The sequence below is a fragment of the Polypterus senegalus genome, chromosome 18 (assembly GCF_016835505.1).
Source record: "Polypterus senegalus isolate Bchr_013 chromosome 18, ASM1683550v1, whole genome shotgun sequence".
NCBI classification, from domain to species: Eukaryota; Metazoa; Chordata; class Cladistia; order Polypteriformes; family Polypteridae; genus Polypterus; species Polypterus senegalus.
The window spans coordinates 47,909,748-47,923,038 of NC_053171.1; the positions used below are offsets into that span (position 1 = coordinate 47,909,748).

At 37.1% G+C, this 13,291-nt stretch overlaps 1 protein-coding gene across 1 annotated transcript; it reads left to right on the forward strand.

Moving 5' to 3' along the window:
• The first annotated feature begins 9,852 nt into the window (after window positions 1-9,852).
• Window positions 9,853-12,020, forward strand: LOC120518396 (uncharacterized protein F54H12.2-like). The gene is made up of 2 exons (XM_039741182.1): window positions 9,853-10,073; window positions 10,925-12,020. The coding sequence occupies exons 1-2, from the start codon at window positions 9,853-9,855 to the stop codon at window positions 12,018-12,020; spliced, it is 1,317 nt and encodes a 438-aa protein (XP_039597116.1).
• The last annotated feature ends 1,271 nt before the right edge of the window (window positions 12,021-13,291 follow it).

A 13,291-nucleotide genomic window follows, 5' to 3' on the forward strand; every position in this document is an offset into this window, starting at 1 on the left:
TCTACTTTAGAAGGTTTTTAAAATGTATATATGCTTTGAATGACATCCATTTTAGACATAATGCTTTGAAAAACTTTTAAAATGGCTTTCAATTCTCAGTATTACTCTTTGCCAGTTTTCTTGTTATCCAACTTAATTTTGGAACAGGTGTTTGATTTGTAGTAACTGGTTTCCTTTATCAATGACAACATTTATTTTTTTTGTTTGTTTTTTTTTGCCTCTTTTATTGTGGGGTTGCTGTATAACAATGCTAGTTGTCAGCTATCACTCAGTTTTAATTAAGGAAATTTGCAGAGACGGATGCATTTATTCAGACATTAAGTCATGCCTGTTCCGTTAAATACAACAATTTCTATGAATTTTTACATTTATTGTAAACTGATTTACATATATTATTCAAAATGACCTGAAAGCATTAAGTATTAAAATATACTTTGATATATAGTGATTAAAGTATTTTGATTTCCATCAGCAGCTCAGAAGTGTCATGGGTATTGTACCATTGCAACATGAACCTGGGTACAGCTCTTGGCTTGGGTATGATCTCAGTGAAGTTTCAGTTTTCTCTTCATATTTGTGTTGGCTTCTTTTGGGGCCTATGGCGTTACCACCAAGTACAAGGCTGAAGTGGTGACTTTAAATTGGTCTTGCCTTGTTCCCATTGTTACTAGATTAGGATCTGCGGAGGAAAGTACAGTGTAGAGAATGTCACTCTGTCACTGCACAATCATATACTAGAAAATGTAGAATAAAAATCTAATTGGAATTACTATGTTAGGGCCTTTGTAAAGAATATAAATTTAAAATCACATTTGAATATTTTATTAATTTGAATACTGGTCAATGTGGCCTATCTTATTTCATATTCTTATTACATTTTGTTATATCAGCCAGGACTCGTTCTCTGGCTGGGTTTCAGTTTTCTTTTATGTTACGTTTGTTCTATGTTGAGCCATTTATTTATGTTAATTTTACATTTGTTAATTATCTGTTGTATTTTCTTTGCCTGTGTTATGTTCCATGTTTTTTGTTGGGGTGGCAAAAGAGGTGGGGCCACCTGCCAGTCACGACCAGGAATTGCCCTCTGTCTTGTTATTCCTGAGGGTCTCCCACAGTTCCTGGCCGTTCATTTCAAATTCTCTAAGGAGTTTTGGTGAGTTAATGTAATTTTTTTTTCTGTGCTTTGTGATTTTTTTTAAACTGTGCTTTGGTTTTGACTTCACTTTGGATACTGTATTGGGACTTTGTTCACCTGCGATTGCCTTTGCTAGCACCTGCTTTATGCCTCTGTGCTGTTTGTAGATTCAAAGTGTAACAGAGTATTTTGTAACAATAAACTTTGTATTTTATGAAGGCCCAGTGCTTGCGCTTATATCAAGACAGGATTTGACAGTAAACTCCCCCCCACTATAGCCAATTTTGGAAATATTTTTTGGGTCTTACATAATTTAGGACACCTTGTTCATAATTTGGGTTCACATTTGGGTTCACAATGAATAAGAAGAGCCAGATCTCATGAGTACATTGCAAACAAATGATAAAAAACATGCTAATGGAAAATTCTATCTGTGAATAAAATAGAAACAACATTTTAATAAACAGTTAAACAAGTCATGCACTACAATGTCTATTTTGAAAAATATGTATTCTCTGCAACTGAAATGTTCACTCTACAAATAATTGAGAGTTTTAGCTACAATGTGAAGTATAACGCAAAGCTAAATTTACCTTTCATTTGTTGATGCCTTCATTTTGTGTCATAGCCTCTTTAAGCTGGGAAGATTGTGCTCATAGTAATGCAACGTAAACATTATGTAATTTATAATTCCTAATAATTTATATACTTGAACAAAAAAAATACTTCAAAAAGAGGTTCCTGGAGTCTCTTACCCTAAAATGAGCAAATAGTACACAACTGATGATATGGTGTTATGCCCTTGATCACAAGCTATCAATTGTTCTGAAAGTCACAAAGTCTGTGTATCCTATATAAAATTAAAAATTACCTATTTTTCCAGTTTGGTTTGGATGGAATTGCAGACATTTTTAAAATGATGTGCATAGATATTCATGCTTTTTTCCATGCTGTTTTCAGTAAACCAAAGAGAATCAAAGAAAATACTCCATTGTCCTTCTTTGCCAGCACATCACCAGAGAGAAGGCTTTTGATCTCTCTGCTGTATAATTATTATTTTTGTCTTTTTGCATCAAATAAATGTTTTCATTTTAGGGCACCTCTATAATTCTGCATTTTTCTCCAGACTTTTGTTGCCTAACACAGAAATGAATCTTGCTGCCTTAGGCTACAATAATCCTTTATGAATGTTTTGTAATGTTACATTGCCCTGCACTGTATGACTACACGCAGCTCAGTTCTCTCTAGGAACACAAACCTTGTTCCTTCACGTGTCAGTAAATTGTTGTAAGATAGCAAATGGTAAGTGAGGTACTACATGTAAATAACAATCTGGCCTTAGTATACTGATACAAGTGTACTCTCCGCTACACGACAGTGTTCCTTTCAGGGTTTGGTTGGTCTTGCATTAAAACACATTGCTGTTAAAACTAACAATTACACATGTGTATAGATATGTCATGCTCTTTCATGAATGAACCCATTAGTAAATGTAGCAAGAGATGTTCTGAATTTGTGATATGTAACTGTTTTAGTTCATTAAATGGAAGATAAAAATAAAGCTTTAAATGGCCTGGCACTGGACTACGGTAGTAACATACTCCATCATTATGGTCCTGTCCGCCCACTAAGGTCCACTGATTCTGGCAATCTTGTTGTGACCAAACAAACCTGTTATCTATGGGTGACAGAGTCTGCAGCTCCCAGACTTTGGAACAACCTCCCTATTTTAGTATTTTATTCTGGTTTATTATTGCTTAATCTATTTCAAATTATTTTTTATGTCCTATCTTTATCTTTATTTAGTGTTTCATGCAAATATCATTTGTATCCAGTGTTGTATATACCCTGTTGTACTTTCTGAATTTCTGTGAAGGGCTTTAAGTATGGGAAATGTGCTATATAGATAAAATGTATTATTATTATTGTTATTATTATTATTATTATTATTAACTAGAGTAGTAGTCATTGTCAAAACAATTTAGAGTTTATTTCTACAAAGTATAAACCAGCCTATGTACTATAAATATTAACTAAATATTAAATCTCTAAGGCATTTTTACCATGAACCCTGCTTTACCTAAAAGAATGTCTCCTCCCTGTTTCAAATAAGTAGAAGTAGTAAATCGTATTTACTGATATCATACACTCTGGCTTTTGTCAAGCCTGCTTAAAGGAAGATTCAATATTGTATAAATGCTAATGTGTTATTTAAGTAATTATTCAGTCAGGGTGACCATAATTAAATTAACCTCAAAACATATGGAGCATTTTGCAAAATCTGTGTGGTTTTGTTTCAATAGGCTTGCATTGGCAAAGCACCCAATAACAAATAAAAGTAATAATATGCATTTTCTTGCAACAAATCTTTTCAAAAGTAAATAAAAAATTTAGTGACAGCCACACATATCATTTTCCCTGAATTAGGTTCACATATAATGTATAAATACATATGTATTTGGTATTTAATGCAATAAAGGTAGTGTTAATAAAATGAAACAGTTTTGTTACTCCACTACAAAATGAAAAAGTAGCTTTAATATTTTGCATATTGATTCAATGAAAACGAAGATAATCCCCTCATTTGATATGAAATACATTACTGTGTAACGTTAGTTTATTCCGTGACACTAAATATTTCCCTCTGTATCAAGAGACCATCCTATTGCCCTAGATCAAGTCAATAGTTGCCCTGCCCAAGAACTTAAGTCTGTTAGCGCTGAATTTTTCATATAAACATGCTGCATCTCCCTCATAGCTGCTTAATGCAGATTAGGATTGCCATTGGCATGAGGCTATCTCTGAAGCAGCAGTTGCAAGGGATAAGTCGTGTCTTGGTGTGACATTCCTGCACACTACATGCTAATGTAAATCATTTAGTTTCTTAGGGTATTGTTATTTTTTGTGTAAATGATTAAATCTCAAATAACATAGCTTTACTGAATAAATTAATAATTAAAAAGACAGTTCTGGCTGACCCAAGCAGATTTACCAGCTTCAGCTATTATTATCCAGCGAATTAGAATGAATGTAAATAGCAGAAATACAGATTAAGGTTGCTAGCACTCCTTAATCCTTAATCATAAAGACAGTGCAGGAGGCCTCACTAGGAATTTTTAAAAACAAAGTGAAACTTTAATGAGGAGAGCTGTAACTTAAATGTCTCCCTAATACTACAGAACACATTTTGAGCAAACATAGCACTTGCTAATGATACTGTTATGAGATAGTAAAGTTTAGCTCTGACCTATTTGTGTAATTTTTAACTTATGTAAAGTTTAAACAATGTAAACAATTGTCAAACTTGATGGTGGTGTTAAAAAAGCCTGAACAACCTAAATGCTTATTCAATTGATTAGAGCTTCATGTTTTTTTAAGATATTTATATGACTTTAACTCATTTAAAAAAAATTTCTTGGGTGCTATAATGTTATAAAATGCATCAGAAGTTCTCATTTTCAGATGGTGATTTCAGCTGACCTGTTCACTTCTCTATTGGCCTAGAAAAAGCAGCCATTGTATTTTTCTTCAGCATCGGCACAGTTAGTACAACTTTTTTTTTTCCAATTATCTAAATGGCTTTCTAGAAACTGAAAAAAGAAAACCTCATTTGGAGCTTACTTCTTTTCAGGTATGTTTAATTAGAAAGTTACTTACACTACATGCCTTTTACTAGGAAAATCATTAAAGGAGAAGTCGATTCGTCAATTTTAACAAGAGATGAATAAACAGAAATGTAGCTTTCCACCACTATCAAGCATATTTAAGTATAAATTAGCACTACAAAATCTGTTTGTCACTCAATCAGTATTGCTTTGCAGTATTTAGCAGTATTTATCATTCTAAGAATGCATTCAACAATAATGTTACAAAAGGTTTGTAATTCAAGTGACCACAAATTATGGATGCACACTGAGGCCCTTTTACTATGCACACCAGCTCATCATCCTTAACCAGTAAAAGTATTTGGGTATCAGCACATTGATTTCATGTAAAACTTGGGGGGAGAATGGATCACCCTATTTGTGTTTTCATGCACAACATTGTCATGGGGGTATCAAAAGTAGTCCACCACCAAAAGTACATCCAATGAAGGCAACCCTGTGATTTGCAATTCTGTAGACTGTTGATGGCAGAAAATAATTAAGACTGGCATGGGCCAAGTACTCAACAACAATGGCATTTAAACAGGAAGACCAGAATGCACAATTTATTATGTCCTCTCATTGAGGGATTATGGCAGCCATAAACACTAATCAAGTTTCACTTTAGTCAGAGGAAAATCGTAAGGTATGATTTCAGTGGGTTAAGGAAAACAAATACACAGGAGGACTGTGAAAACATTGTCTCATTTAATGAATCCCAGTTCTTGCTGATTCATTCTAGTGTGAGATGTGTCTTAAAATCCTTCCATTATGTTTTTGAATGCACTGGATTTTGGCCAATAAAAGATAACTCTGCAATTACATTTATGTTTGTATATTTAAATTAGCAAATTATGGCTTCTTAATATTAACAGCATCCAGAATTTTAAATAATAAAATGTATTTGTATTTATTTAATGTTTGTTCTGTTTAAGGCATATGTATATCTCCATTTGCTAAATAAAGAATAATCTATTGTTGTAACCTTGGATTTTGTGGTTAGTACAGTGTATCTGTCTGAAATCCTTGCTTTCTATATACCTCTTGTTTTAAAGTAAGGCAAGTTAAATATTAGAGCCTTGTAGGAGTGGTGGCCCAGAGCTCTTTCTTTGATGCCTGTAGATCAGACAAAGCTGTGCCAAAAAAGAGAGGAATTTCATTTTGAAGAGGCAATAAGGTTAAAGGGAAGTTCTTTTTAGCTGTCTTGACGGTGCAATTACACATATTTCAAGTGATTTCCTAGCATTTAGATAACATCAACCAAGCTATGATAATTGTTTGCTACCTCATTACCCTGGTCACATAGACAGAGGCAAATGCATTTATAAGAAAGATAATACTCTGTTAGCTGAGTTCTCTTAAAATTATGTTTTATAATGGTACTGATTTTCTCAATATAGCTTGAAACCACTTCACAACAGTGTCCTAGTGTCCAATCTCTTCTTTTTTTGTTTCCTTTTCCTACCTGTTTGTAGTCTTCATTTTATAAATTACTCTGCAGGTGATGCTGTGAATATAATGTTCTCAGTTCTTGTGGGACTGTTGACAGTGGATTTGACCTTTTACAATTCAAAGAAAGACCCTGTGTAAGTTCAAATGCTTATTTCTTTCTTTGGTATTGTTCAGTAAATCTTTAACAGAAATCAGTGAACATTGTATTCAGGATTCTATGGTTGGTTGCTTTTAATGTAAGGTTTTGTAATTTAGAAGTTTGGTATTTTGTTTCATGCAAAGACCTTGTTGTACTTCAACAGTGAACTGTCTCTAATTAAGAGAAAAGCCTGTTGACTGCTATTCTAATTAACAACAAGTGACTAAAATGAAATGTGGATTTTTTTTTTCAACACCTAACCTGTCATATGCACTGCATTGATCCTACTCCTAACACACGGGCACAGTTGAAAGTGCCATGTTTTCAAACATTTTGTTATAAACTACTTATAAGATTGTTAAAAAAACATATAGATGGTTTAGGCAGGTAAAACTATTTAAATAACAACTAAGTATGCTTTCAAGAAAAAACAATCTTTCACTTCTTCAGAAATAAGCATGAAATAAACAAATACAATATGCAGTATATTGTATAATATATATTTGGCATCTTTTTGTTATGTCACCTTTTATGTTGCGTTTTGTTAAATAGCCTCTATGTGCTTTACAACAATATTTTATCTTAAACATACCTGTAAAATAATATGTTGTCATATAGATCATATTTTATTAACAGTAAGGAATACGAAGCAGCAAGAACTTAGTCAGACAGAGTACAGTTAAAACATGTGCACTGGGGCAGGGCCAAATACCTTTGATAACAAACCACACCCAGGCTGTTAATATACCTCAATACAGTGGATTCTCAAGTTCAGTCTTAGGGGACTCCTGTGGCTGCAAGTTTTTGTTGCAACCATTTCACAATCAGTGAGCCATTGTACCTTGATCTCTTTGTTTAATTATGTGTTTTTTTTTCTTCTTCTCTTATTTGACTTTCAGAATAGAGCAGTTGTGTGAGATTTAAATTCATAAGAAATCTGGAAATATTTACAATTTTGCAAAAGCTTTAAATGCTTAGCTCTGCCATTTTTCTATTATTTTTCCTTTTCCTGAGTAAATTTCTCTCTTAATTGTATATTAATAATGAAAATGAACTGGGAGCTGAGTAGGCACCAGGGCAAACAATATGTTGAAATACTGCAGCTGTCTCAGTGTCATACTTTGAGAGGTTCTGGAAGTGAAGGAAAAGTTAGCAGATGTGCTTCAGCATAACCCACCCTTGTTGTATTATCCGAAGAGAATATATAAACTATATAATCATACGCAAGTGATTAGGAAACAACTTCAGAGCTTATCTATTGCTAATTTATCCCCAAGCCATGGGTTGGTGGTGTCACTTACTGGCTCTCCTGTTCTTAGGTTCTCAGACTTGAAGATCGATGACATGACATGAGAAAATATGATGTCATTTCTGTCTCTGGCAGCTTAAATAGTCGACCACAAAAGTAACCTGTCAGTGAATGGACCCATGCATGCAAAGACATTTCTGTACAACAACAAAAACCATTTTTGTCAACTTTACTTTTTTACCATCCAGTTACACAGGGTTTGCCTTCGAGGTGCCCCAGCCCTTCATCTTGTTTGTCTCTTGTTATTATATATATGAGTGTGTATATATAAATACTATCAAAAAGGAACCGTCAAAGGGATGATTTATGACCTTAAGCCCCACCGCCAAAATATGATTTATGAAAATATGAAAATATAATTTATCAAAATATGATTTGTGAAATATCCCCTGCCCCTATGGGTGGGGAAGGGTAATGAGGGGTTGGACCACTGTCATAATTGATAATCTCTAAACCCCTCCTTTTAGGAAGGTTCTTTCATAAACCGAGCCCTTATCACGCCCCATTAACAATTGCCATACCCACGAGGTATGCCTTTGTCTCTCTAACCGCCTATAGGGTTAGGGTAGAGGCGTGTCACTCCCCACCCCTACTCAACCCGACTACGGCAGGAGACGAAAGAGTTCTTGTATAAAACTCTAGTCATTTAGTGAAAACGCCACGACACACAAAAGCAGGTAGAATGGCCGGTCTTGTGAATGCTCCTAAGAAAATGAAAACAAACAGGTTGTAACGAAGAAGGGAATGAGTATCAAGAAAATGAGATAAAGGAACGAGTGACTGAAATTCATTTTTCTATAAAAGACTGGACTTTTTTTAAACCTCTTATTCCAAATATTGATGAGGCTATTCATCAAGGAAAACTGTCTGACCAAATTAAAAGAATTAAAAGAAAATTGGAGCCATTGTTTTCGGAGGAGGAGATTTGCATGTTGAATAAATACTCGTAGGAGGAGGAAGAAAATTGGGAAACACCCACCCCTAAGTAAGTGGAGATAAATACAGAGGCCTTTCTTCATAGATTACTTTAAACTAAAGCAATCTCGAGATGTCTTCAACCAACTATCCTACCGAAGCTGAACTCCTAGAAGCCATTGATAGATGGACCGATCGTCTCCCTGTTCTCTCGGACTCTGAGGTGTCAGAAGTCCTCCACACTTTGATGCACTTCGAAGAGCCGATCTGTGGTAATGTGGAACAGACATTTGCCGCTGACTATCTGTTGGCCGACTAACCCTCAAACCAACACTGCCTACTGTGCTCCAGACCAAATGATGACTACCGGTAACCTACAACCCAGCTACTCTGCTCCAGACCAGATGCTGACAGCCAACGACGTGTTTTGGCCGGGTAACAACCAGCACCTCTCCGGCTATGCTCCTGATCAGGCATGTTGGTCTACGGAACAGACGGCACCTGCCGATTGCCTGTTTTGGCACAATGATATCATCCTTAACTCCGGGTACTCTGTTCCTAACAACTCGTCTCCAGACCAGCCATCTTGGCCAGACCTTCTTATGCCTTCAACTGACCAGATCTATTGGCCTGAACCTCAGTTACCTGCCCCTGATGATATGTATTGGTCGGACAGTCTCCTGGAGAACCACACAGTACCTGACATTTTTGTACCTGCTAATTATGTTCTGGGGAGCCTAACAGGGGCCGAGGAGATAACCATTCAAGCCATGCGGCAAGAAGAGACCGTGGACAAACTGATAGAGGCTCGGGTCGTTTGGAAAATATCACCCAAGGATGCTGATTATAAGGGTATGGACCTTGAACAAACTAACGGACCCCTGGGTGAAACATTTCGAAAGGCTCTGAAACTGATCAAGAGTTTGATTGCGGCTGTGCTGGATGTAATAGTTGATTGGGACCTAAAAAGTACCTGTCAGGGGTGTTTAATAGATCATCCGAGTCAGATGCAGCATACATGTCTGTTTGAGCCTGACTCTGTTTATTGGGTTGGCCGCTTTCAAGAGGTTCTGGCCGTTTTCCGCAAACCATGGCTGAGGCGCCTGGTCATAAAGATTCTGGGTTGCTTCAACATCTTTCTGCCTTTTCACAAAATTCACCAGAATTCAGAATTCAACAACCTTAAGCCTACCCACTTTGAGAGATGTTGCAACGGGAGCTGTCCCTTCTGAGAATTGTGACATTCAGTTATAAAGTGATGGAAAGAAGAGTCTATGTTGTACCAGGCGAAAAGGATGAAACTATACACTTAAAAGGACAGCTGAGTCAAATATTAGGAGCGCATCCTGATCAGACTCAGGGGTTAACTTACAAGGCACCTTTCCCCGCTGACATCAGGGCTGGCTTTTACACGTTGTACGTGTATGGGGACATGGTATCTCATCAGAGAGTCAGAGACAGCTACGTGCCCCTTTTGAGGTGTGTTCATATAGAGGATCAAGCAAATAAAATTACTACCATCACATACAGTATGACAAACCTCATTATACCCCAGTCAGCAAGAATCATTTTGACACAGTGACTATTGAAATAAAGGCGGACCAGAACAAAAACGTGCCATTTCAGTTTGGTATGGTGATAGTGAAGTTGCATTTCAGACCCGCGAGGCATTGTATGCATGATTGAAACAATGAGGTCTTACCAGGACCCGACATCATACATCCAATATTACCAGACCCAAGCGGGTAGTGGATCCCCAGTAATGTATGGTGAGGGGATTGGAGATATATTTTGAGGGTTGTTTAGAAGAGCTTTACCTCTCCTAAAAAAGGCTTTGACACCGCAAAACCACATATTAAATCCGCTGCTAAAAATATTGTAAAAGATGTGATAACCGGGGCTATATCAAGTGTGGCTGGTGGAGTCAGAGAAAAGCAGGAGGGAGCAGGCTTGATGGTAATTAGAAAGACAAAACGCAAGAGACCATCGGGGTCACATGAGGCCCTGCCAGTTAAAAAGGCAAGACACATTATTTTTACAGCATTTTCTAAAAACATCGTCAGAAGAAGAACAAGACTAAAGCAAGCAAAAAGAAGAGAGACATTTTTAAGAGAAGGTGACTTTCGTACACAGAATGTCCGAAGAGTGTGTCAAATCTGAACTGGACCTGTTTACTGTTCCTTTCACTCAAACGAGTGTAGATAAAAGTATATACAGTACATCGAAGTCCCACCTCTCTCAGCCCTCTCTGAAGTAGTGCCACTAGAATTTCTCATAGATGGAAATGGAGAAGATTACCATGACTTGAATAACACTCTTCTACACCTAAGGGGCAAAATAGTGAACGCTGATGGGACTAACATAGCTGCCGGCGCAAAGGTCGGATTTGTCAACTACCCTATAGCCAGTTTGTTTTCACAAGTTGATGCTACCCTGGGGGACCGCCTAATATCGCAGAGTTCAAATTGTTATCCTTACAGAGCTGTTTTAAAAGGCCTGCTAAATTACAGCCAGGAGACTCTTCATTCTCAGTTTGCTACAGGCCTTTTTTACAAAGATACACTTAACAAATTGGAAGAGACAGATCCTGATGGAGAAAACACCAGTTTTAAAAAAAGAAGCACCTATACGGCCGGTAGCAGGACTGTTGAACTTCTGGGACAGATACATATCGATCTCTTTTTCCAGGAAAAACTAATATTGAACGGCATAGACGTGAAGATTAAAATGGTTCAGAACAAAGATGAATTCTGCTTAATGTCTGGTGATGCCGAATGTTACAAAGTAATTATAACATCAGCCTCTCTGTTTGTAAAAAAAGTAAAAGTTTCACCAGCTGTGAAATTAGGGCACGCCTATGCCCTTACATCAGCCAATGCTAAATACCCTGTGGAAAGGGTGAATATTAAAGTATTCAGTATGCCTGCGGGTATCCGAGTATGCAATCAAAAAAACCTGTTTTTGGGTCAACTACCAAAGTATGTGGTGATTGGCATAGTGGATAATGAGGCTTTTTCAGGTTCTTCTACAAGGAATCCGTTCAATTTCAAACATAATGATGTAGAGTTCCTGGCTCTGTACATGGACAGTGAACAGATTCCTGCCAAACCTTTTCAACCAGACTTTGCAAGCGGCTACAGTGCCAGAGAATACTATAACCTGGTACTGGCCACTGGTAAGCATTTGAAGGATCAAGCTCTGTCTATCACCCATTCAGAGTTCTCGCAAGGATATACTGTTTTCGCTTTTGATCTAACCCCCGATCAAGAATGTGGTGGTCGTTTTTCATTAGTTAAAACTGGAAACATGAGCTTTGAATTATGCTTCCATGTCCCTCTCCCATGGACCGTCAATCTAATAGTATATGCAATCTTTGACAACATCATCGAAATCAACCAGAGACGTAATGTTCTGTATGACTACTAATAAACATCATGAATACAAAACAATTAACAGAACTACTGTCCCAAGATCTCTACACCGAAAGATATTTCCGCGGGGTGCTGGCGTGTGATCAAATACCAGAAAAAAATAGCAGAGTGCCAGCCATGTTCGTAGTGAATACTCACCGCCAAACCCAACCTGGGGAACACTGGCTGGGGATTTACCTCAATGAAGAGTTTACCTCAGGGAGAGTTTTTTGATTCCTATGGAAATCCTCCAGACTTTATCTACTTCCCGGTTGACATTTACTGCTTCTTAAGCAAAAACTTCAAATAAATCATTTACAACAACAGGCAGCTTCAAAGTTGGATCTCGGACAAATGCAGTCAACACTGCCTCTTCTATCTGTATCAGAGAGGAAAAGGACTTGCGCACACCACTGTAATAAAAAAAGTATTCTGATGATGTGAACAATAATGATGCTATGGTCTCTAAATTTGTTCGTTCCTGGCTTCCTTTATTGGGACGTTATTTTTTTTGGTACCCTTGCATGCAGAGATCAGAGACCTATAAATGTTTCAATAGACGGTTAAAGGATGACAACACTCTATAATGACATAAAATTGCATTTAATAAACAAACAGTTTTACAAATTAATAAGCAATCCGATCCGGTCTTTTTTTTCTTGGTTTTCGTCAGTAGGGGCTGACTTCAGGTTGATGAACAGGGAGGGGGGCACCAGGAGGTTTAAAACTTTCAAGGAGTTCTCTCATTTTGTCATTAGGCACAACAGAAAATGGAATGTTCAAACCAGCCATGGCATTTACAAATTCCTTCCAGCCACATGGCCGCCTATGCTCAGGTATTGTATGAGAGACTGTCAGATTACGTACCAAATCCACCATATTGGAGCCGACCAAAGGTTTACCTTCTAACAACAGCTCTCCATGATTATTCCAAAATGTGAGGTTGGGATTGACAGACCTTTTATGTAAAACAAATTCAAAATTTTTCTTTGCTTTTACAGGCGCACTTCTGAAAACCTCTTGCCAAACCCGGTCCTCAGACACATTGACTGTTCTAACGTTCCCCTCGACATTTTCTTCTTTTGGTAACATGAGTGTCAGACTGTTAGTTTCTTTATCGGCCTATTTAACTAACGTTAGATATCTCTGCAAGATAGAGGTGTAAAGTTTCACCTTCTCGTCAGCACCTATATCACAGCGTTGCAGGATGTTTCTCATTTCCTTGTCCAGTTCAGTTTCAGTGGCGCTCAATAGAGTGTTCGGATTAGCTCTCTTTTGCTGAAAAGA

What these genes read in the sequence shown, in the direction of transcription:
- LOC120518396 (XM_039741182.1), top strand. Translation starts at nt 9,853, where the DNA reads ATGGAAAGAAGAGTCTATGTTGTACCAGGCGAAAAGGATGAAACTATA. An exon ending in AGCTACGTGCCCCTTTTGAG is followed by an intron (nt 10,074 to 10,924) that starts GTGTGTTCATAT and finishes TCTACACCTAAG; the next exon opens with GGGCAAAATAGTGAACGCTG.